Source organism: Clavelina lepadiformis, chromosome 2 (assembly GCF_947623445.1).
Source record: "Clavelina lepadiformis chromosome 2, kaClaLepa1.1, whole genome shotgun sequence".
Lineage (NCBI taxonomy): Eukaryota > Metazoa > Chordata > Ascidiacea > Aplousobranchia > Clavelinidae > Clavelina > Clavelina lepadiformis.
This window is the reverse complement of record NC_135241.1, coordinates 8751501-8777985: the sequence shown is the minus strand read 5'-3', so window position 1 is coordinate 8777985 and position 26485 is coordinate 8751501. Positions and strand designations below refer to the sequence as shown.

At 35.2% G+C, this 26485-nt stretch overlaps 2 protein-coding genes across 2 annotated transcripts; one reads left to right on the top strand and one right to left on the bottom strand.

The window, feature by feature from the left end:
• The first annotated feature begins 1860 nt into the window (after positions 1-1860).
• LOC143445794 (bromodomain adjacent to zinc finger domain protein 1A-like) lies at positions 1861-26485 on the top strand. The gene is made up of 33 exons (XM_076945116.1): positions 1861-2056; positions 5350-5494; positions 5764-5915; positions 6121-6246; positions 6864-6968; positions 8110-8209; positions 9726-9830; positions 17313-17343; positions 17775-17859; positions 18034-18172; positions 18272-18367; positions 18449-18587; positions 19825-19968; positions 20133-20269; positions 20388-20565; positions 20642-20807; positions 20957-21049; positions 21163-21262; positions 21384-21514; positions 21656-22153; positions 22348-22510; positions 22599-22733; positions 22880-22964; positions 23097-23225; positions 23521-23613; positions 23717-23853; positions 23980-24144; positions 24223-24318; positions 25091-25170; positions 25360-25499; positions 25598-25734; positions 25881-25968; positions 26043-26485. The coding sequence occupies exons 1-33, from the start codon at positions 1944-1946 to the stop codon at positions 26222-26224; spliced, it is 4413 nt and encodes a 1470-aa protein (XP_076801231.1). The 5' UTR covers positions 1861-1943; the 3' UTR covers positions 26225-26485.
• LOC143445795 (uncharacterized) lies at positions 10264-16552 on the bottom strand. Its single transcript, XM_076945117.1, has 13 exons — positions 16418-16552; positions 16039-16183; positions 15749-15907; positions 15522-15664; positions 14506-14671; positions 14248-14387; positions 13723-13908; positions 13526-13651; positions 13236-13383; positions 12441-12617; positions 12061-12187; positions 11270-11967; positions 10264-11125 (listed from the first exon to the last, which is right to left on the bottom strand). Exons 1-13 carry the CDS (start codon positions 16519-16521, stop codon positions 10949-10951), a joined length of 2496 nt encoding a protein of 831 aa, XP_076801232.1. The 5' UTR covers positions 16522-16552; the 3' UTR covers positions 10264-10948.

Genomic DNA, 26485 nt, shown 5'->3' with positions numbered 1-26485 from the left:
AAACTGGTAAGGAAGTTATTCGATCGCGCATTACAAAAGTATGAATTAATGTCTGCCAAGCAGTATGCAAAGAATACAGTGTGGCTTGCCTGCACAAATGCCGAGCAGCCATGGGCCACAACTCTCAGTGCACACTAGTTGCTTCCTTGCACACCGGAATTTTGTTTCTACATACCCGAGATCTCAGTGAAAACTGACATACTCTGCGTTCTGAGGATAGACTGTTATCGATTTGGAAAAAGCTAGCCTACGCTACTTCAGTTAGCTATGGTTAGCCGGTTACGCAATTGGTATTTTCCAATTGGTTATAAACTAAATTAGTCACATATTTTACTGACTGCCATTTACCAAAGTACCATGGCCTACTCTACCGGCTATACTGCCCTACTGGAACTGTGGAAAGTTTGGTTTCAGTGCGTTGGGTAAATGCGCCAATAAATGTAATGCCAAAATTTGCGCCATGCCAAAATTTGCGCCATGCCAATGTAATTCTTATAACATAGAATATAGGGCAAAACAGTAAATTATATGCCAGAAAATTCTTTACCTAGTCTTCGGCCGAAAGTCTAACTTCTCATTAAATTACCACAAAAATAAATTTGAACAAAAAAATACTCATTGAAACATTAAATAAATTTGCACCTGAAACCTCCAGCTTACTAGCCCAAATGCTTACCACTATGCCATCGGATAACTTTTCCCCTTGTGTAGAATGAGAGTAATAAAGCTATTAGCGAAAATCTGTTGGTCACGGTATTGTGATTTTGCAATTTTGCGAAACAGATGCTGGTGAAATAGTCACTTATGTTGAAGAATTTTCCTAATAACGATAATAATTTTCTCTAATAACGGCAATAATCAAGACCTGTTAGCCAGCCTACAGGCATACAAATTTTTTTTTTTAAGTTTGACTTTTTTGATGATTCAAACCTCAAAAAAAAATTACATTTCAAAGCAGGGTTTGTATCCAAGTCACTTTTTTCTGATTTGAAATGTTAATCGGGTCAATTTAAGTTGCAATTCGAGTCCAGTTGAGTCACTTTAAGCTGTGATACAAGTCAATTGAAAATGTTACCGAAGTCAAGTCAAAGCCTTTAACGTAATAACTTTTTTGAGGTCAAACTATGCTGGGTTGGAAAGCATGCCACTTTTCGATGAGATCTCGAGCATGAAAGACTGCCAAAACAGGGCGCAGTACAGCTAATATTGAAGTGCACTGGCTGCAAAATGATGTTAAAACAATTTGCATAAAGTTTTGGTTGCTTATCAAAATATTGTTAGGTAAAATAAATTAAATTGATTGAAAGTTATATCAGCCAAAAGCATAATGAGGTGCTTTTTGTTTTTCAAGTACACAGTTTGCCAATAGATTTTAGTTAGACTTGGTAAGGTTTTGCTGATTTTTGGTTTGACATTTTTCTTTTGTGAAGCCAGTGTATACAATGTTGTAAATGATAATCAAAATTTTAACCAATGTAACCCAGTTTTAGATTTCTTTCATAACTGCCGTTGCATCAAAAAAAAGTTGATACCATATATGAATTGAAAAGCCAATATCGGCCCCGGCAGATATAGTTAATTATAATCGGTTGATCCCAAATCTGTATCTGTAGTATGATTAATGAATCCAGTAGCATTGTAATGCAGTATACATATTTTTTTTTGATTTTAAGAGCGTTTTGGCTTGGTCTTTAAATAATAATCAGAGAAAACTAAACTTGTTGATAAAAATGTCCATTTATTGTTTTTAATGTGTGGCCTTCATTAGCTTGCAGAAAGAATTGCATTCATCATTAAACTCATTGCTTATGATTAGACCATAGAAATTTTCAAAGAACTGTGTCATCATAGTTCTCATTACATACCAACTTTCTACAGTTCAATAGTAATTGATTGCATTAGCGTTATTCTTCATATTCTGGTTATTCTGTGCTGTAAAGAATATGCCTTTATTGCATCGGAAATATTTCAGCCCTAAGAAGCCACCTGATGATCTCGTTCCCAATGAGAAGATTTTTTATTGTCCTTTAACGAAAGAGGTGTTTCGAGACTATGAGTAAGTGACACACAGTAAAAGAAGAAGTGGGCAGTATCGCGGTACTATAGTACCGAAATACTGTATCGCAGTACTTTTTCAATATCGATACTGGTATCAAAAGTACCATATTCCTGTACTGAATTACTTTTTCAAGAAATATCAGTCAGTCTCAATACTCTGTATTTTTAATGTGACTACTTCAAGGTTGTGGAGAATATGTTTTTTCAAAACATCTTAAATAAACCTCAAGGAGGCATATGAGCTTCAAATAAGGGTCAATTTCTTTGGTTATTTCTGTATGTAAAATTATTAAAAATGCAATTATTCAGAAATCACCCCATGAGGTTTCCTGATTTGCAGGTGAACTAGGCTTGCTCGATACTAGATCATCCTGGAATCTGGCAAAAATATCTTTGTTTCCCGTTACATAGACCCAAAATCAAAAGTGAATTTTTGGACCTAAAAACACACATTTCCTATTTTTGCATGCCAATTTCTATCCAAATTTTCTGCGCAACCTGTTCCTTGGAAACGTGCTAATTGCTAGAATTCCCAGGCTATAAAACAACACCAACCATGCTGCCTTCTGATTGGTCTAAACAGGTTTTCTAAAGCCCTACGTAAGAACCTAACGAAATCAGAGAAATCGTATTTTCTGACCCATACGTCTCCTTAATCCTTTGTTTTCTTTTTAATCTACAAATGTCTAACAAAACTTGCAAGGAGTGAGTTCACATATTTTTGTCCTAAAGTAATCTTTAGTGGGGTCATTATAGGGCCAAAAATTGCATTCGCAACATGATCCACTTTACAAAAAGTATCGGTACCGAGTAGGCAATGTACCAAACTAGTTTCTTCCGAAATAGTACTGAATACCGAAACCATCGGTACCGTTACTGACAGTACTTTCAAAGTACCGATTGCCCACCTCTGAGTACTAGTCATTTTGAGCATATTTTATTACATTGTTTGGTTATTAGTGATGGCCAAAGTAGAATCCTAATGGTTTCTAGAACAGAGATAGCAAATCTATAACTTTGAATATAAACGTTTCATATCTAGTGAGTTGCAACAATGTTCACAAAATTTAATGTAACTAAAACAATTCTATGTCCTGAATAACCCAGCACTCAGCAGCAGATTATTCTAACTCTGTTGTTTGATAACCTCTAAAATACTGTAGACCTATAAGCCCACTTTTGCAAGCACACAAATGCAGCAGTGAGCTTATATGCTGTACCTATTTCTAACATGCTAAATTGTTACATGCTATAGTACTTTGATTGAATGAACACAAGTTTGGAAATTTGCCCGAGAAATTTTGCAACGGTCAGCGTAATTCAAATGTGTTTTATAAACATCAACTTTCTTATTCGCATCCATTTAAAAACTCTAAATGTCCTGAAAACTCAACAAAAGTTTTCAATACTTCTTGTTTACACAAAATTATGACGTAAAGTAAATGCTTCTTTGATGCCACACTTACAGCATGTCATCTCAGCATAAGGTTGGGAGTTGTGACCTGTACGTAGAACGAATAAAAAAAAATGTTTTCTACTGTTTTGGTTCTTATATTCATTCTACGAATATGTCTTTTGTTTGCATGCATGATCTCAAAGTTTTAGAACAAATGTTTTGTTTTTAAACAATGCCTCAGAGGAAATGCGGTTAATATTTAAATATTTAAACGTCTAAAACGAAACACACACACCCTAGCCTTAACTCAATATATGGAATATAAAAATCAGTTTATAGTAAAATCTCCAAGTTAACCGATTGTGTCTACTACTAATTGTAACGTTCTGCGAAGTTAAACTGCAGTGGCTAACCTTGCCTTTTCTCAGTCTCCAAAACAACTCACCTTGAAACTCCGAAAAATAAAGATGACCGCCTTAAAAGTAGCCCAAATAATAACAATACTAGACTTAACAATGAAACTGTGATGCAACAATGAGCCAAAATAAAAACTCTTAGCTACACCAGTTTTTAAAATACAGTGCAATGAACGTACGGCTATCACGAGGCCCACAACTACACGATAAAATCGAAATGATAATAAATAGCTCGCGGCCCACTAAATTGTTATAAGGCCCACAGTTTGCCGACCACTGGTCTAGGCAAAGCGGGCGCTTGGCATAACGAGGCCCAGTTAGTTGTTACAAGTGAAAAGGTAATGACAGTACCTGAGTAATGATAACAAAACTTTGGCGCCTAACCAAAAACCTTCTTGACGTTAATCAATCACACCTTGGCCATTTGTTTAGTCTTAATCAACGTAACGCCACTATATCATCATAACCGAACTTTTCAGTTCTTAACTATTAACTTGCAACGATAAGAGTGTGTAAGCAAATTATTTTGAAACGATAAACAAGAAAAATGTAGTTAATGCTTTGGTTCATTCAAGTAGGCTACATGTATATTTCATTCGTTCTTGCAGGAAGAAGAAAAACATAAGTGTGCTTAAACGTAACAAAGGATTTTCGAATACCAGCATTTGTTAAGCCACACAATTTGTATTCGAATTCAATCGGATTCTACTTTGGCCAACTCTAGTGGTTATGGTCAGCAAAAAACTCAAGCTGACTATTATCTTTAGATATATGTAGCTGAAGGAATTGTTTATTGATGTGGCTATGTATTTTTTGTAAATTTTGGTGGCAGTTGTGAATTTAGACTGAATAAATGGAATTCAATAAAATGTCGGGTTAAGGTAAGGAATGGATCGATAATGCTGTATCTTCATTGAGCATTTGCATCATTTGGTGGAAAAATTAGTTCATTTACAAATGGTAGCATTCACCCCAGTTTGAAATAAGCACCATGCCTCTTTTTTATTTCTTAATGCTAAAAATTCTTAATAATAAAACTTTTTTGATAATTTGTAAAGAGCAGCACGAAAAGAAGTGAAAGTAGGTTGTTAAAACAAATGATATACACACGCATTTATTTTGATTTGTAGTGTAGAGTGTACATACTCGGCACAGAAATGCCAAAAATAAAAAGTTTTCAAAGACATGTAATTAGTCAATATACGTCAAAATGGAAATATTTAAAAAAATGTTATGTAATTTTGTTTTAGCAGACCTATTAATTATGTAATATTTGTAAACTTGTTCCGATTTTATCACTACAATTCTGTAGACTATATTTTCAATTCTCATAAATTTATTTGTGTAAACGACGGCTATTATAACAGTGCATCATCATTTTGCGACTGTCTTGTTGTGCGACGACATGTCAGCATATCATCAGAACACAACTTCTTTTCGGTACTGATAACATAATATATGGTATTTACTTTTTTGCAGAGAGTTTTATGAAAGAACGATTTTGTGCAACAGTTTGGTATGGAGTTGCTCTATCACTGACCGGCCTAACCTCACTTTCCAGGAAGCTCTTGATTGTGAAGCTGCTGCTAAAAAAAAACTTGCTAAAATCCCAGCATCCATATTGGTAAAAGAGTTTTTTTCCAAAAGTAGTTACCATTCTTATGAAAGAATTCTGCTTTTCTGGAAAATTTTTAATGAAAGCTGTATATGCAAACATATATGCAACAGTATTTCAGAATTTGTTAACTATGATTCATGTTTTTTGATTACACCGTGATTAATTTGTTATAGACCAGAGTTTAGTTGTAAATCAATACTGCTTAAAAACAATTATAAGTACTGTATTCGCTTTAAAACTGTTTCAGAAGTACATATGATTTTTGTCTTTTGCAGAAACCGGTGTTGTTTTTGGTTGGTTTGTTCACACGATCACGCATTGATGAACTAAATGATGATATTTATGGGTTTGTTAAAGAAAGATATTTTTCTGGTGAAGAAGTAGAAGTATTTGATCAATCGAAATCTGGAAAAACATCAACCACAAAGTATAGATTATTTTGTTAAATTTTGCAAAATAGCCTACAATTAAACATATCGGTGTCGATTTGTGAAATCTAGTACTTGGATATTGAACTGTTTTATTATAAAATACTGTATATTTGCATGGCATCAAGTGCGTTTTGTACAGGTAGCAGCATGCTTAACCAGGTCTTAGTGTTTTTTTTTTCTAAAAGTTTGTAAATTATCCAGATCTACTTGCAAAATCACAAAAGTTGTATCTGGTAGAAGCTCTTCCAGTAATGGTCATGCATATGGAGAAGCCATTACAATAGATGACTCAAGTAGTGATGAAGATGATGAAATGCCACTCTCTTCGTTAGTTTCATCATTTAAACATCTGACTTATATTGTGCTTGTCATGTTTAAATTTTTCTTTTGACTATATTGACCTTGTCATGGCTGATTCTAGAACAGGGGTGGGCAAACTTTTTGTACTGAGGGCCACATTTGAAAAAATATTGCAGCCGGCGGGCCGCACACTCTCATTACAAAGTAGGAAAATTTACCCGGTGTGTAAATAAACGCATATTCATATTAAACACAATTTTTGCATTTCACACTCAGTTACGTTTAAAGCTACGCAATCTTCATCACAAAGGCCTACGGTAGCCGCTACCGTATTTGTATTTTATGATCAAACAATTGAATCAAACAATGCATGAAAAGTGTACGGCTAGTTGCTGAAAGCATGTTGCAATACATGCGCGACTGACGTGTGTGTGTTTACGCACTGAAAGTGAAGAGAAAAACACACTCGTAAAGGGAATAATATTTTGTCATGTAACCTGTTTAATTAAAACAATAAGTGATGAGTAGGAGTTTCTGCAAGTGCCGTCGGGCCGAATAAAATGGGACCGCGGGCCGTAGTTTGCCCACCCCTGTTCTAGAACATTGAGTTTTTTTCGCCCATATCGGTAATTTTTTTTCAACAGATATCAATCTCTGAAATCACTGGAACCTAATGAAGTATTGTATCAAGTTCAAAAGTTAAAGGCCCCTGGTGCATCAGAGAAAGTAGTTCCTTCTGCACTAATCAGGTTGTCATGTTCAAAATGCAGGGTGTCCCAAAAATATACAACTTTTAAAATGGTTTGTTTGACCTTTGAAAGCATTTATCACTACTGCTGCATTACTTGTTGCGAAGACCCTGAAGTTAAATTTGATACTGAGCAAGCGCCTAGAAAATCGCCTTGACTAACCATATATATATAGCAATGGACAAAAATTATTGAACGTTAATGTCAGAAGAAAAGTGTCAAACAGGTGTAACATCTTTATTTTAAAGTAGACATTTCGGTATCCACTTGGTTCTTACACCAAGCTTTTAGACAAAGAAGCAGCAAAGTTTAGCATCGTGGAAACCATAATTGATATGGGATTATTGGTTTCATACTTTTTGAAGCATTCTATCTACCTTACCTACGTTGCTCTCAGGCCTATTGGAGAAACTGTCTGTACCAGATGAGAACCCAGTGGTTCCAGCAAGATGGGCAATTTGGTATACAGCCAGATAAACAAATGTTTTCTCAAATAACACTTTAAAGTGTGCTTTATCTCTTTCTGCAACGAAGGTACCACTGTTCCCTTGACCTTAGTTATCCAGACTTTTGTGTGGCAGTATGTTAAGTATAGAGTCCTTAAAACCTTAGGCTTCAGACTCTTTATCAACTGAAGTAACACAATCACCAAGAAATTTCGAGCATTCCCCAGAAAATGTTTAGTGAACTGTTTAATGTTGTTAATGTTTTTTTAACTGTTAATGTTTAGAACTCAAAGTGATGGAGAACACACTTGCCTAGAACCACTATTTTTGCAGATAAATAGTACATTTTTCTGGGGCACCCTGTTTATATACATATATATATTTATATATATATGTTTTTAACTTTGTATAAAAATATTTGTGCCAAAATCAATAAGAATCTAAGAATAGAAAAATGTCATTAATATATTTTGATACTTACTAATGAAGTTGTTGTTGTTAAAATTGTTATTATAAATTATGCAATATTTAATTAATGTGTGGAAAACCGTACATTGTTAGTATTTAATTTAAATTTTGCTTGTGTTACATAAATGTGTAAAACTGAAGCTTTATAATCGTTTACTCCCTATTTAAATTGATTGCATTATTATTCACAGAAATGAATTATTTTAACTGAGTCTTTTCATTTGTAGACGAAGACAGGGCATTTACACCCGCCAGCTCAGCAAACTTCTTCTAAAGGCATATTGCCTGAAGTTGGAAGGGGGTGCTACACAATCATATGTTGTTAAGGTATTTCTAGATTTAGTTGCTACCCCATTTTATTTTTGCATTACTAAATATGCATATGTCATGGAATCACGTCAGCTGCAAAAATCATGTATTTTCGGTCTGCATGCTGAGATTAAAAATTTTTCAAAGTTTTCTAGCTGTTTCAATTGATTTGGAAGTTTCATGATTGTTGATGTCAATGCTGCCTAAAAGGAAGGGTTAATGCAAATCCAGTTACCGTTACTTGCACTGTTAACTAGGGAAAGGATTTTGAAAAATATTTTTGTTATTAGATGATTACCTTGATGCTGTTTTTGATGTTAGGAAAATCAAGGTGTCTGACAACGACAGTGGCTGCCAAAAATATACCGTTTTCATATATCTCTAAATTCTTTAGCAAAACATAGCTACAAAAATACTACCTTGGCTTACCTGAGTAAAGAGATATTGTTCAGTTTAAGTCAAAGATATCAAACATGTGGCCCTTGAGAACGTATTGTGCCACTTGTGATGAATTTTTGAATTAATAAATAGTTAACTCTTTGAGCCTAATAATAAGGTCTTTGTTAATTTCAAACGCTGCCAGCAAAGCATCCAGACAAAAACATAATTTGCAAGTCGATTAAATTAAATATTGTCTTAGACATTTAAAACTGCAGATGAAACTTCTCTCTCGGTTAATTTTTTTGAGACTTTGTTATTGTAAATTTTTAATGTATTTTGTATTTTTTTGTTTATTTAAACTTTTTTTCGTTGCACTCAAGAAAGTTACTAACATTGGTAGTGCAACGCAACAGTAGTTTAACTCTGACGTAGCATGCGCTTGCTAGCAAAAGTGAAACTCTCACGTAACATTTCAGGACTGTTAAGCGTGTTGTGATTTTGTTTTCCTATGTGTCGAATTGGGGTTACAAATGCAGACACATATATGTATACTGATTCTGGTAGAGATTGTTTTATAAAAGATTTAGTTTCAATAAGAAGTAGGCTACCAAGAAAGTGTGAACAAATGGCTAAATCGCTTGAATCCTGTCAAACATTTTACAACTTTGACTGTATCACATGCGAATGAGATTTTCGTGACATTAAAGAGCGCGAACCGTCATCAACCAAGTTGAAAAGCACTGTTGTAGGCAATTTATTTTTGATGACATCATTATTTGTTATGAGTTATAACGTCACATTTGACGAATTTTGTTGTTACCACTGATTCCCTATAATTTGGGTGTGTGAGTTTTTGTTCAACTCATAAAGTGTATTAATTAGTGTACTATATATTATGTCAGAAATTAAAAATTTTTTTGTGTTTCTCTCGAGTTTAAAGTTAGTGTCCAAACGGTCATCCGTATTTCAAGATAAGGTCATTATTAGAACAATTGTTATGTTACTATTAGCCCTCCTTTTAAGAATTCGTTTTAAGAACAATTGTTTTGAAACACATGCTAATAATTCTTACTTGTTGTGATATATATTGATTACTTTCAGTTTTATATTGAGCATTAAATTTTTTCACACTTATATTTTTCCATTTTAATAGACTAAAGTGAAAAACAAACTGGGTTTGGACTTCTTGAGCTGGAAAGACATTTTTGCTGGACCAACACCATCATTTTCATCTCCAAAAGGTCAAAGATCAAAGAAGGTAAGCCTTTCAGAGAGATAATGTTTTTTTAGCGATCCACTTGTGTGATTTGTCGTTACAGTTTAGCTAAATTTGGCAACCCTATTCAGCATCCTGTTTGTAACGACGATTGGCCAGCATGCATATGCTTGTTGATCTTTAATTATTATGGTTTTGAAACAAAAACTGTACCTTATCGCAGTTTCATTTTGCAATTCTGAATAGCTCTACATAGGTGATGGCTGATCATGCAGTTTGTTAGAAATCTCCAATGTACAAATTAGAAGGGTGGAGATAAACACCTCAGTGCTGATTGAAATTAGAACTACTATTTGTCATTCAAGTCTAGATTTAATAGCCGAACTTGTCATTTTTGAGTAGTGGTCTCTGCTCACGATTACCATAAATCCTGTGTCTTCAATTTTAGTGACGTCAGTACGTGTTTTCAGTAAGCAAGCCAAAACAAAATTTTATTAGGCAATGTGAAACGCAAAATGTATTGCAAATAAACTACTAGCTTTGAAAAGATAGATTAGATCATTTCAGAAGAGATTTGTGTCTACTGGCTAATTCTAGCCGAATTACCTATCTAGCAGGATCAATTTTTTAAACAAGGCTTTAAAAGGCTTGGGATTTCAAATTTAAACAATGTCATCAAATGTCCAAAATAGGGCCTTGCTCTTCTATTATTTTGAATGCAAAATAAATAAGTTTGGTTTTAAATGACTGTCTTCAGCCAGAATATCAATTTTTGCTATTTAACGATCTTTCATTAATTAATTATTGATTTAAAAATACAAAATTCCCAACTTTGCTGGTTTTTTCATGAGTGGTCCAATTATTTTAGCTGGTTTTAATGTAGTTTTCACTGTAAATTTTAAAATTATGCACAGCTCTAGACTTTTACAAAAGATTTTCGCTTCCAAATATGCATGTAAACTCGTTTATACAGATCAGAATGCAGATATTTGTATAATATTTTTTAATATACATTATTATACTTTCCAACATAAACTATGTTATGTTTTGTAAGTACTAACAAACTCCATATTATTATTTGAAACACTTTACCAGTATTAAAAAAACATAGTTTTCAGGGAAGCTCATGATCACGCATAAAGCTTTATGAAGCACATGACCTATTTTGCACATGACCTATTTTCCATTATGTCAAAAAATCGCCGAATGCCCGAAGCACCATTGAATAGATCTTGTAATCCAAGTTCATCCAGATCTGGGTTCCCACGAAGATCAATGACGTATAGTTGGTTCTGTGAATGTGGTTTTGTTGCTGCCTCTTGCATGTTGTTCAAAAGCTAAATGGGAAATGTGCTGTTATACTCAACATGGTCGACCTTTAGTGGTTGTTAGCTTGTTACGCAGTTTCTATAATGAAGTGAACACGCTGGAAATACTCATCAAACTATCATTTGTTAAAGTCTGTGCTATTAAGTACTAACCTTTGTGAAGTTGGAGTTTTCTTTGATTTTGCTTGAATCATTTACTTCCACGTTTGAAAAGACTTGCTTTGATTGAAATAGTGTCTTGCTTAAACTTCGTAAGTTGTTATTTCCAAGGTAAATTTGAGTAAGTTCTGGTGAATACTGAAAGAATAGCTGTGGCAATTCGGCAATTGCATTTCCACTAATGGAAATGTATTTGAGCGCAGGGTTTGCTATCAGAAGGTACTCAGATAGACCTGTTTGGCCAAGTAAGTTGTCGGAAAGTCTGACTTCTTGCAACTGTGTATTGTTTTGGAAGATATCCTTTGGAAGGAATTTTAACTTGTTTCCAGTTACACTAAAAATACGCAGATTTCGCAAACAAGCAAGTAGACCTTGTGGTAACTCAGATAATGCATTTCGGTCTAAGATTAGTTGTTTCATTTCTATAGTTTTTGAAAATGTACTTTTGGCAAGTTTGTGTATTCGGTTGTCAGAGATGTCCAGTAGCACCAGTTGAGTTGATGAAAAGAATGATTCTGGTTCAATTTTAACAATTCTGTTTTTGTTTAAATGTATCACTTGCGCTTGTGTTGTTACATTTAGTACCTCAACTGGTATTTTGTAAATACCATTATTGTTCAATGAGATTTCTTTTATTCCATGTTTGTCAGCTGAGGTTTCGTCATTTTTTGCAAACTCTTGTATTCTATTTCCTGCATGCAAGTCAATCTCATATAATAATTTAGATCCTGCTTATGCCAGATTTTACTCAATTCTGTGTTTTACTTTATGTTTCTCCGACTTACCATTAAGATTTATAGTTTCCAGTCCCACTGCGCTGGTTATGATATTTGCTGGTATGTTATTTATTCTGTTGAAGGATAAATCCACTGCTTTAAGTTTGGGGTTATTTTGAAACAGATTTTGGGCAATCTTTAAAACAAATGACAGGTATAATTTATGCTGTCTAAACATTATTTACAATTGATAATAATCATTTTTTTGTAAAGTCTCGTGAGCTTAAATAATTTAAGAATAGTTTAGGGGTTTAATAATATGTTACCCATAGTATTAGACTGAGTAGTGTGTATATAGTAGTGACTAGTGAGTACCAGTAGCTGTTATATGCAACACTTGGAAATAGCTAGAAAATACAATATCAGGTCAGTTGGCTAACTGCATTTACCTCATAAATATTGTTGTATGCAAGGTTTATTCCTTCTAGAGCACTGTTTTTAGCGAAGATATCCTTTTCAAGAATTGCCAACTCATTCCTTGATATGTCAATATCTTCCAATTGCACATTATTATAAAACATACCCCTTGATATGGTGAAAAAGCGATTTTGTGCAAGATTTACTTTCTGAAACAATGTATTGCTTAATTAATTAATATCTTAGCAATTATTGATTGTTTAAACTCAGTTGGTGTTCAGCTACAATATCAATATCTGTATACAGTCAGACCACTTTAATATGAACTACTTTCTTTCATTGAAAAATGTTGGTTTAGCAAGATATCCAGATAATCAAAATTGAAAGAATGTCACAGTGAAATCAATTTATGTAAGATAGCATGTCTTTAAGACTGCCCTAGATTAAGATGGGATAAAGAAATGTATTGAAAATCCAACTGCATCAAAATTGGGTTATTTAAGTAAAAATAGTTAAAATATTTGTCAATGACTTTGTCTAAAACAAACATTGATGTAAGACAGTTTGAAAAATTGATGTATTAATATGTAACATTCGTAGTTATCCGTTGGCAGCTGATTTTTCTATTGAATTGGCGTATTTGTTGTTACATTACCGTGGTGCCAAACTCAGACAGGGAGCTCGGTGGATGAATGCGGTAAAATGCTCATGAAGAAATATGTTCCTAGCAGTTTCATGTCAGGTGATGGAGATTCTCTTTGTTTCAGGGTTTGAACAAACAAAGTTTAACTGTATACAGTGTGTGCATAAGATTTAAAAAATCTTACTTGCAAAAATGGACAATATTTGAAAAATTTTTCTGATATTTCAGTTATCTGATTTGCACTTAGATCAATTGATGATAGATATTCCGCTTTTTCAAGCATTCTTTCATTCAATTTGCCTGAAAAGTGATTATTTTGTAGCTCAAGTATTCTGTAAAAAAATGTATGATTTCTGATATACATAGTGTTTTATTAACTACCACACTGTTTCATCTCAGTCAAATTATGGTCCATTAAGACAGACTAAACGAGGAATCTTCGGCTTAATAAAATATATATGTTTATGTATGAACCTAACTTCTTGCTGCATTTCCAACAATGAAGCAATTTCTGTTGAGTCACGTAGTCGATTTCCGTTCAATTTTAAATGTCTGATGTTTTCACAAAAGTTCCTTAGCTTTTCCACAGAACTCATGTTCCTGAATTGTAAGGAAAGTCATCAATGTACTTACATGTTAATAATACATTGTTATGCCAAGAAGTGTGTTACCTGTAGCTGCAATCAAGTGTCGATGAGCTCTTGTCCCACTCACATGAGTGCTGTATACATGTGTTATTGCCATACATTTGAAGAAGTCTTTGCAAGTCATATATGGTGTTATATGCTTGGTTATTCGAAAAGCGCTGTCGCAAATTTATAGGAATGCCCCAGTTGCGTAAGAGAAAATTTACAGATCTAAAACAAGAGGATAGAACAGGTTTCTGAAACATTCTGTCCTTAGTTCCCGTTTTGGTATATGAGAATACGTGACATTACTGGCGTAGCTTTTCAAAAATTTTGTACTGTAGCACAAAATGGCTATCAGTACAAATTATAATAATTGCTATCTTTTGAAAAATTGGTTGTGAACTGTGATTTTACTGACATTGTTTGGTTTATTTGAGCATCCGTTGATATTTAGAAAAATCACTCAAAACTCAAAACAAAAGGTTCGAGAACCCTTGGGATAGACCATGAAATAAGCTTTTAAATATTGCATTTCAATGAAAAAAAAATATTTTCTCAACATCTTACTCCAGATCTTTGTGGTTTTCAAACAGTATTTTTGGAATACAGGTGAGTTTATTTGCCCACAGTTTAACGTTGGTCACTTGCATGTTTTTAGCAAAGAGATCTTCTGGTAAAATCTGGAGATTGTTGTATCCAAGATGAATCTAAACATAATTATGTAGTGATTTTCATGTAAATGATGCTAGTCTTTTATTTTCGTATAACTTGAACCAAGAATAGTTGGATAATTAATTTGTTAATATAGCAGAAACATCTACCTACCACAGAAAGTTTTGGTGCTCCATAAAAGATGGTTGATGGTAAACACTTGAGTTTATTTTTAAATAAATACAGATCTTGTAAATTGCTAAGATCCATAAAGACATTACTAGGAAGAAATTCTAGGTGGTTTCTGCTTAGGCTTATTTTTTCCATTTCTTTCATGTTTCTGTCGCCATAAATTAACTGTAATTATATCTGCAAAACCTCATATATTTGTACTTCAATTCTATTCCAAAAACTATTAAAATGGATTATTTGCAGCAGGGGTGGGCAAACTACGGCCCGCGGGCCGCATGCGGCCCGCCTGCACTTGCAGAAACTCCTACTCATCACTTATTGTTTTAATTAAACAGGTTACATGACAAAATATTATTCCCTTTACGAGTGTGTTTTTCTCTTCACTTTCAGTGCGTAAACACACAAACGTCAGTCGCGCATGTATTGCAACATGCTCTCAGCAACTAGCCGTACACCTCTCACGCATTGTTTGATTCAATTGTTTGATAATAAAATACAAATATGGTAGCGGCTACCGTAGGCCTACCAGTACTTCTACTTTCCTCCAAATAGCTTTTCATTGTTATTTGAGACGCACAGTTTAATGTTTTCTACTTCGACAGGATTTTTGTTAAAAAATAAAAGATTTATATTTTTACTATGCTAAAATAATGAGTGCTGTTAAGAAACGAAAGTTTGAAGACGAAAGTCGTGTTTTCAATAAGGAATGGACTGTTAAATACTATTTTATTTGCAGAAGATTGTGAAAAACTGTGAACAGTTGCACAAGTCTCATTAACTTTTGTGATGATGATCGCATAGCTTTAAACGTAACTAAGTGTGAAATACAAAAATTGTGTTTAATATGAATATGCGTTTATTTACACACCGGGTAAATTTGCCTACTTTGTAATTAGGGTGTGCGGCCCCCCGGCTGCAACATTTTTTCAAATGTGGCCCTCAGTACAAAACGTTTGCCCACCCCTGATATATAGCATTATAACTACTAATTAAGTAACCTGAACAATTCCTCTGAAACAAATTGTAGTTGGTTTTTCCACAGCTCCACAATTTGTAGTTTTGGATTCATGGCAAATGTGTCCCCACTTAGTGATGTTAGAAAATTGTTGCTCAAGTCAATCAGTCGTAGCTCTTTTAGAAACTAGATTGTAAAATGTCCTGTGAATTGAAACTAAATGCTTCCATTTAGCAAAACTACATACATGATAATAAAATATCTGAAAACCTGAAATAAATTTCTTGGTACAGTCGCCAACTTGTTGTTTCTCAGGTTAATTTCTGTAAGATTTCTGTTTGATTTGAAAAACTCTTCAGGTAACTCGGTTAATTCGTTGTAGGCAAGATTAACAAATTCAATACTTGCAGCACTTTGCAAAATGTGACTCTGTAATTAAAATAGTAATCTGAGCTGATAGAAATATTACCATTGTATGGCAATAACGTTTAAAATAGGAAGTTGCACAATTGAAGATGGTTTATTACAAAATCTATTGCTTCTTTTAAATTGAATCTTACCTGGAAAAGGTTTGCATTATCAAGCTGGCTGTGCATACATGAAATATTGGTTGTGTTTGGTGGAACCTTAAGTTGCAGTAGAGTGATATCTAGTCTTGCCAGAAAACATTCCAGTATCATTTCTTCCGTATACAACCAACAATTGCTAAACATGACAAAATAATTGTAAACAACTGCTTGTCTTAATTGTACGAATGACCTTCAAAATAAGATTCTCACAATCGGAAAACTATCAGTTATCACTGTTACAATAGCATTGATAATTTGTCTCATTTACTATTTATTCTAAGAGCCTAGATACTGCACAAAAACAAAGCTACGTAAAATACTTGGAAAGCTGTAATTTAATCATAAAATAACGATCAGAACCAGTACTTACTATGCTATTCTTTGACCCTTTTTTGTATGGCCAAGTCGTTGACAAAAAACGAAAATAATGATACACATTAAAAAATTTTTATAAGCCATTCCTAGCTCAAACATATATCATGTCCTATGACTTCAAAGTTGTTCTGAAAACGACTTTTATTAACGGTTTTGAACAACACCTGCTATATCTCACTATCAATCCCTATGCTTTATTTTAATGTCTAGTAACTTTAGTAGCACGGCATGCTTTGATGTGGTCACAGCTTTTGCTCTTGACTAAACAAATTTACTCTCTCAACGGCCACTACTGTTATAAAGCGTCATGATCTTATGGATGAAGCAGGGAAATTTAATTTTCCCATTAGTTACTCCTTATTAACCAATCAGTATCTTCTGCCTTTTTCTTACTGCTTAAAATGTCTTTATTTGAAATTGTAGTGTTTTAAATTTACAGCTTCTCTCAAATACTGTGAGATACTTTTATCTTTTTTATTTTTTTGTTAATTTTGAGAAATCTTTCCATAGGACCATACTAATTAACTTTTTTTAACCTGTTATCATAGCCAAGGAACATAAAAAGTATTGCAGCCAGTGTTCTGATTTCAGTAGTTACTATCACTGACAATTATCTGACAGTTCTAAGCTGTATGTTTTAGATGAGTAGTGCATTAGAATGAAATCAGCTTTTAACCTTCCACCTACAAAATGCCCAGCAGCTTTAATTGCCACGTTTATGATATTAATGCACTTGCAATGTAAACATTAACGTTTTTTTTATCACAATTGCATAAACAAAAATGCATTGCCACTGTGACATTGAGTAAATTGTTTACATGTGTGACAGAAGTGCTTGCCATAATTAGTATTCTAAGTAAAAATGAATTAAATAAAAAATGTTTCTACAGATCTCAGCGGTTGGAACCAAGACAAGTCAAGGCAAGTGCTTTCATACAACCATGACAATTTAAAAGACGTTTAATGAAACGCCCAGCAACATTAAGAAACAGTAGCTTATATAGTATTTTGTGCGTGCATGTCAACAGTTACACCAGCTTTTTCTTCACTTGCGCTCTCTCTGCATTAAAATGTGGTCATATATGCATGATTGTGGGCTGTGTTATATTATTGCACAAATAGCCTAAGGTTGTGCATGGCCCACATGAAGTGATAATAAATGTGATTTTTTATTGTTTGAGCAATCAAGGAGTTTCACCGTATTATTATTATTAGGTATCACTGAAGTAGTGCAAAAATAAATGCTTGGTATCATTCTTTGTCACATCTTTTTTGTTCAGTTAACATTTTTATTGTGCCCCTTTTATCACCACACTTTAGTATAAATTTTATTGAATAACCTTTCGTTGCAGAAAATGAAAGTGAGAAAATTAGGGAAAAGCTTCGTAAAGAAAAGATAGAAATGAAACTCGCTCGTGAATTGGAGAAGGAAGAGAAGTAAACTGGCTTAAATTTCAAACTGCTTATGTATTTTTTGTATTTAGTTTCTAAGTTTTGTTAAACCCCAAAACACAGTAAAATAAACACATGAATTATTCATTTTTAGTGGTGTAATTATTATATTCACTTTTTAGTAACTTTGCTTTGTAATTTTTTATTTTTCATAAAAAGACGCAAGGAAAAGGAAGAATTGCGTAAAAGAAGGACTGAAGAGCTGGAGCGGCTTAGAGAGGTCGCAAAACTTGACAAGGAACGCAGACGTAAGGAGCGAGAAGAAGAACTGATAAAGCTCAAAGTAGAAAGGGAAATGGTAAGCCCATTTATGTAAAATTATATTTATATATAGGCATTTTTTGTAGAATTAGATAAAATGATAAGAGTACAAAAACATCTGAACGTCTGATTTCAGATGAAACACCAAAAGCAAGAAGAAAAGAAAAGGTTAGCTGAGTATTTAAAAGAATGGAGCAGACCAAGAGATGACCTGGAATGTGATGACCTGAAGGTTATCGTTTGACTTCAGTGGAAAACATCATGAGTTATCAATTTATAACGCATTCTAATTCTTTTTCGTTTTTTTCTTCAGGATCTTCCTACACCAGAAATAGTCTACAGTGATATTCCTCCACCATTATTTGGCGATGCACTCGGTCTAATGGAATTCTTTTTCACCTTTGGTGATTTGTTTGATGCCAAAGATGAGTTCCCACAAGGTGTAAATTTTGGTAAGTAGGGTAATACGTTTCTAATAACAAATAATTAGCTGTTGTGACAATCTTTGAGAAGACTAACTGACCCACAGTAATCAATAAACAAATGCGCATCCTAGCAGTAACCCACGTGCAGTTGACGTGTTAAGCACGTATTTCTTTACAAGTTTAATTTAAGATTAAATATTATTATGGACCAGTTTTGCAAGTACTGACCACATGATTAACAACAAGTAATCATTTACAATTTTCCTACTCTACTGGTAGCACAGTGTGTTTTGCTTTAACAGCACTTTACGCACCCAACGTAATGCACTCAAAACTGATCTGGTCAGAACTTCAGATTGTCACAGACATACTCATTCTCGAACACGAACCTTTGCTTGCCTTAAAAACGTTTTTGTTAGATTGAAGTGCAACAGCTACGATATACAGTTTTGCAGAGGCTGATGCGGCAGATGCACAGCTCATCTGTCTTAACTTATGTTATTTGGACTTAATTTACCTGCCGAATTAATGATCTGACTCTGAGGTTGCGTGCGGTTAGAATTCTCTAACCTCTTGTCAGCCGAAAGCTCTTACGTTATTACAGATACAGCTTATCAGAAACGGTCCTTTTATTGTAGGAACTGTACAGGTTCCGAATATTACACACAATCACAAACTTAGTAATCACCGTTTAAAACAGGTCTAAAGAATTGCAATTAACACGACTAACGTAATACGTTCGTACGATTCTGTATCTCTCCGTCTGGGCGGTTACTCGCGTAGAAGTTTGAGCTTATAACAACGTGGAGCGGTGTGAGCGGAAATATCCGACATAAAATACACGAACATTTCAGAACGTGCGAACGATAAAAATAAAGCGTTGGCAATGGGGATTATAATTCAGTTAAAACTAGGGCGTTTTGAAATCACCTGGTAACGTACTAAACGGCGTTTTCACATGAACTTATTTAGAGCAAGTTTCCAAATATTAAACGACAATTGCAGTGTTATCAATAAACAAGACTTCAATCAATAACTGGCAAACACTTTCCCAAGAATGATATAATGGTATTAAAAATGCCACCCAGGCCACTACAGTTTGACTAGAGTTTCTTGAGATATTGGAAAGCAAATGCATATCCGGCCAACTTATTATTGCCGTGCAATACTTTTCGTTGCCCCACCGCTATATATCATATTTACAAAATAACCATATTTCGGGCAGCGTGTATCTTAAAATTATGCAATTTCTTATGTTTTGCAGATGTACTCAGCAATGCGTTGATGATGCGCAATCATAATAGTCCACTTTGCGATCTTATCTTTTTTTTTCTTTCTAATCTCTTCCGCACACATTCCGAAGAAGAGGACGGATTTAACCAAATTTTCACCGAATCTACCGACCGAGGTTTTTTTTAATCCGTCATTTGTTCTCTCCCTGTTTAAGTTATATAATGAATCTTTTTTTATTACAGTTTCTACCAGTGTGAAAATTGAATCATTATGCAGCCTTGTCACGCTTGCTTTACAGGTCGTTAAAATATTGCTTCTTGACTTGTTTTACCATTTCAGAACTTGCAGATGAATTCGGGCATAATCTAAATGAAGAAACGGTGCAAGCATTCTGTACACTAGCATCAACCTGGTCTGCCTCGTACCAAGGTTTTACTTTGAACAAACTCGAACTGGACGGTTTCACTTTAACAGAAGTTAGTTCTGCCAAGCAAAACATACTATATTGCAATGTGCAATGAAGTAATATTGCTCTTTGCCATTTTGACATATATTTTTGTATTGTTCTTTTTCTAAGAAAGGAATTTTTTGTAGATATTACGGCTCTATATCCTTACATCTGCGTCTCGCGCTCGTGGCGAAGACCGTGTATGGAGATACCAGCAAAGAGGTGGTTACTCCATTATGGATGACACGCCATTAGGTCTGTGCATGGAACATCCAAACATCGTTCATAAACTGGCCACAAACAGCGTCTTCAGCCTCACGCCAGGTCAGAAAACGAATTAAGAAAGACTAAGGTGAAAAATCATTTGTTTTTATGAAAAAACCGCATTTGTCGTGAACAGATGAGAAGATGCAGATCTTGATGTGTTTATGCAATCACTTGTTGAGCTTCGTAACTCCGAGAGATCTTCTGGATGAAACGTGGGAGAAACTGCAGCAAGCTCAACAAGCATATCGCGATGATAAATTTGCCGAAAAGCGTCGGGAGAAAGACTTTGCTGCCGAAAGGTGAAAATAGTTTTTGTTTCTTGTATAAAAACTATCTTGTTCAGCTCTTGATTGACATCCTTACTCACACCACACGTGATACCTTGTATTTCATAAGATTGCGCGGCACAAGTTGTTGATGTATCGTTCATGGTTTCCTTTTTTTTCAGAGCCAAGTTCAAAGGCGAACAGACAACGTTGAGTAAGCTGGCACGTATGAAAGAACTAGAAGAGAAAATGCACAGAGCGGAGCAAGGTTTGAGGTTAGAAATTGTTTGACGTCTATTTTAAAAGAATTCTATTGACGATCGACGATAGTTCAAACTTATGGTGTTTTATGAAAAAGTTAGCGGAGTTTTTGGTTTTGCTTGATTAGTGAAGATTTGGAAGAAAATCCCAGAAACTTGCGCAAAAGGAAACAAACTAATGACGAAGATGATGGTCAGCCCAAGTTGCTAACACAAGAAGAGAAAGAGGTAACCTTCTTTTGACCGATTTTTCTAGATAAATACATAACATCCAATGAGCATAGATAGTATACGCATTGCAGTTCGTGTCCACTGCTCATTCATGTTCGTTTTAACAAACGTTGTGCAGGATCGTCTCCGTCACTTTGAAGAAGAAGAAAGCCAGGCTAAGGAGGCATGGAATTATCGAATGTCGAAGCATCAAACTACGGTTAATAAACTTCAGTCTTCCTTCAGAGTACTCCCACTCGGCCAAGACCGGTAACGCATGCACTTCGCTTTATAGGAATATATTAAATTCGACAAAGTTACACCGATTTTATGTGTAACATTTGCGATTACCTTTAGCGAATTTGTTAGCGAAATGTCCTCCCAAAACATTAATGATACTTTTATTTATAGATTTTACCGTCGTTACTGGGCAATCAGGTGTTTACCTTGGATTTTTGTCGAGGAATACGTTGATGAGAGTTTAACCGATGACTTGCTCTCACTTAAAAGTCCTCAGAAAAAAGCATTATTTCCTCAACTTGCCATATCAGGTTGCAGCACGCCAGGTTTGAGCGACAGCTCTGCAGCTGGCACACCTATGTCGATAAATTCTGCCAAGTCCGTTGGCGTTTATTTGGTTCCATTTAACCATGCGCCAAGTGGAATATCTAAGGTGTTACCGGCATCGCCTTTGACTCTAGATCAAAACACTGTCCCAATATCTAGCACGACTTCAACAGGATTTAAAGCAAGTTACGATAACCCTGCACTTGCTTCTCCGGTATTTAAATCCGAACATAACAACAACAATGGTATATCGCACCCTGTACAAGAAAACCTGGTGTCCACGAATTCGAATGAAGAGCTGTCTTCGTTCAATCAAAATCTTTCTCAAGGAAAAGAGCACAGGTAGTTGGTGTTCTTCATATTTTCAGCGCTGTAATATTCAGTTGAAGTGACGCTAATGTAACTTAAGATATGGTCCGATTGCTTGAATATTGAGTTTAGGTGGACTCGAAACGTCTTCTGTTGAAAAACTGATTTTATTATAGACAGTTTCCCGTTACTATAATTATTTGTTTTAAACCTAGTTGCCGTTGCAGGTGGTATCTGTTTTCGACCTCTGATGACATCGAAAATCTCATCTCGTCGCTGAACACAAGAGGATTCAGAGAATCAAAACTGAGAGAGTGTTTAATATCACGCAAGGCAGTTCTGTCTGAAAGTTTAGCTAAAAATAAGAATCGTTTAGCTGACGTGCAGCAGGTGACTGTTAGCGTAACATTTGGTACGACGTAGACGTAAGTCTTTGCTAAGTGGAATTACAGTCTTCTTAATAAAACCTATCGCGCAGATCACTGGAGTAAAACACTGCACAAAAGTTAACTTCAGAGAACAAGACTGCGAAGAAACGCTTAAGAAGTTACTGCGTGACCAGATTTTGGATCTAGAAGCCAGGATATGGGAAGGAACTCTTGGTGCTATCAAGGTTTTTAATTTAGAATTTAACCACGAGGTTTTCATCAAAGTTTGTGATATTTCGTTGCACATTTTATATAATAGATATATAAAAGCCAGTATGTCCTGAATGTTAAATACTTTCCGTTACCTTCCTGCACTGAGCTTATTTTCCAGGTTGAAGACCGACCACTGTGGCGCGATTGTATTGAAAATGGTTTAAAATACGACGGTGGTGGTTATGAAGATTTCAATAAAAACGGTACTTTCAAAATTAATTCTAAACATTAATTCAACATAAATGCTTGTTTATAAGTGTAGTTTTAAATACTTAGTACGTATAAATTTAGTGATTTAAATCCTACTGATTTGCTATGTGCGCAACTTTGTATAGACCGGCGTTTTGACGAGGATTTCCTGGACAAAGACGAAATCATCTGCGGTCCCGTTGTCACTTTCCCTTTACCACGTGAAAATTCTTCAATAAATTTCCCCATAAAGGAAGAACCCATGCAGACTGATGGTGATTTCTACGTTTTATTCATAAATATATAGTTAATAAGGCACCATAAGAACCCGACATTTAAAAGTTCACCTTTTAAATATCATTTCGGTCCCTGTCGAATAGATCGTAATAGACTTGGCCGAAGGGTGGGATAGTTAAGGTGACAATTTTACAGCAATAAAGTGCGTTAGTTAGTAACTGTAATTGAAAAGAGGGTATGTGCATTGAATATCCGCAAAAGTACCAATTAAATGTGAGAACAGTTAAGACGCAATTGAACTACCATTTAAAACCATAATTACATGTCTATCAGAGTCGAGGTCTCGCTGTACTGTTACCGATCTCGCAAAAGCTTTACTCGCAGTTGAGAAGGGAATCGACAAAAAATACATGAAACCGCCACTGGGTATGTTGATTGCAGTTGTTAGATTTTCATTTGCTAACAATCCATAATCATTAACCGTTGACTTGCACACCTGGTTTGAGTAAGGTTGTGATACCATTGCCAGGTGTAGCCGTTGACACGAGCAGAACATTTCGCTCTCGCACCGCCAACCTTGAGAACAACGAAGCCAACCGACGTAAGAGCGAGAAACTCCAGGAACGATGGCAGATGTCCTTGCTTGCCTGCACGTCGGTTTCACAAGTATTAATCGTTACTTTTATTTTTTTTTCTTTGTTAACTATTGTGTGGTGGCTTATTCCGAAACTTAATTCGTGTTATATCAGAATTTCCAATCCTAAAGATGTAAAGTAGTTGCGTTTACATCAGGTGTTTTTGCATCTTTCCACGTTGGAACGATGCATCATGTGGTCGAGGTCGGTGCTTAACGCAAAATGTCGCATATGTCGGCGCAAGGGAAATGCTGAAAAAATGCTTTTATGCGACTCGTGCGACAGAGGGCATCACATGTACTGCCTTAGACCGGCGCTAAAAGTAAGTGATAAGATTCAAACCCGCTCGTACCATGCGTAATACTTTATACTGAAGCGCAGCTTTTTATACGTTCAATAGGTGGTCCCGGCTGGTGATTGGTTTTGCCCGGACTGCAAACCTAAGTCGTCTCGTATCAGCCCTCGTAAAGTTATGAGAACAAAGAGCTTTTCACAGGTAACGAAATTTGTTTGATCTTACTCATACAATTCTGTTTTTTATTATGCAGTTGTAATTGCATCAATAGACAATATACGGCCAAGTAAAAATAATCTTCAATTACGTCTTTCTTTTCGGTGAATTATGTATAACTTTTTGAGCGGGGTATTGATACGCGAGAAAATAAATTGGCTAAGATTTTAATTGGATTACTTCCGGTTTTCGCCGAAACTGGGATTGCACCACGGCAATGATTTGGGGGACAACCCCTCCAAATTTCCGTCGCAGCTTACCTTTACAATTCGTCCACATTTACTTTAGTTTTGTTTTGTGACTAGAAAATGCATAGAAACAGTAGTTTCTATCAATATTTTTTAAACGAAGAACAGCAAAAACCATATTTTGAATTTCCGGATGCGAACGTGCTAGCGCAGGTATTTCACCAAGTTACAATTGTGGCAATGTACCTGTATACACCTGCGAAGAATTCAGCTTATCGGTATCATAGCATTTTCGGCCTAGCGCCACTTTTGCACTGAAAAGCTCTACTACACTAACCGGCGCTAAAGTCTTGGCGATTCTATTTCTGTTAGACATTGCTTTACGTAGTGCTTACATTGCTAGAAAACTAGCCTTATAAGGAAACCAACAAAGGCACATTTACATTATCAGTTTCGAAAGGGATGATTTTTCACGGCAACCAGTAATGACATGGAATCGATTTCAATTTTTAACAAAGCGGAAGAAAGCAAAGCAAAACAAAAATAACCATATTTTCTTCTCACATTAGGATGAGAGCTCTGATGAGGAAGAAGGTGAGAGTGATGAAGAAGAGAGTGAAGATGAAGAGAATGAAGAAGAGAGTGAAAGGTAGCTTTTCTGTTAAATTAACTACATCTTGGCATTGTTACAAGTTGTTGTGGTAGCCCGCATCCTCTTCCGCATGAGTACGTTCAGTCAAATAACGGCTAAACCTTATTGGCGGACAACGCTTTCACTTCGAAAGCTAACAGTAGCCTATATTCTCGTCAAACAATAAAATATACTTTTGCACCGCAGTAGCGAAGAAATATCAGAGCCTCCGAAGAAAAATTTAACTTACAAGATCACAAGACCGCAAAGGAAATCTGGCGGCAAACCTAGCACTTGCGGAGCCACCAGATCGCGAGCTAACGACACAAGAAAGGCTCAGAGAGGAGGTGCCTACTTACTTACCTATTCTAATCCCCCTCTACTATGACTCCAACAACATATTTGGATCAAACTTTTGAAATAAACCCTTATACTGTGTAATTAGATGGTCATGCCAAAACCGGAAGCAAGAGACGGTCCACCGGCGTTTGGAAGGACTTGGCTGTTTGTGAGGAGATTTTGTCTGATACGATTAAACATAGAGACAGCTGGCCGTTTCTCGAGCCTGTCAGCAAGAAACAGGTGCTGAAACGATGCACCAGATTAAAAGAAGATGAATCTGTTACAACATTTGTTATACGAACAATAATTTAACGTGTTGTTGTTTTCGGGTTTAAATACTGCTCCGCATATCGGTTCTGGTAATTAAAATAAAGCATGTGTTGTAGGTACCCGATTATTACACCATAATCAAGAATCCGATGGATTTAGGGACAGTTCTTAAGAAACTGAAGAATGTTCAATACCCTAGTCCAAGTAAGCGAACAAGCATTTTTGCGATATTGTTTTGTAATCATGCTTGCAGCATTGACAGTTTTTTTTTATTTTAGCTGAATTCATAACGGACGTCAGCCAAATATTTCTCAACTGTCATGAGTATAACGACCCACGTTCTCCAATCGCAAAGATGGCGACCCAACTTCAAAACTTTTTTGATTCCAAACTTAACAAATGTGGGCTTACGCAGTATCGACTTTCACTAAATACAAGCAAAAAACGACGAACTACTTAATGCCTTGAACTGAATCATTCCGGTCTGTATTTTTACCACCGATGGCTGCTAACCCACTGCAAGTTAGTTTGGAAGCAGATGCTTTCGTAGTGATTTTCTATGTGCTCTGGTTTTGCATGTTGTTGATTTCAGATTTGATGTGGTAATTTTCTGTAAGTGCTTTAGCTTCAACAACCAGGGATGAGCAAATAATAGAACTGGACAATTTAGTTTTTTGCAAATATCCAGTTGTGTTTGAAATAAATATATTAAGGCAAGCTT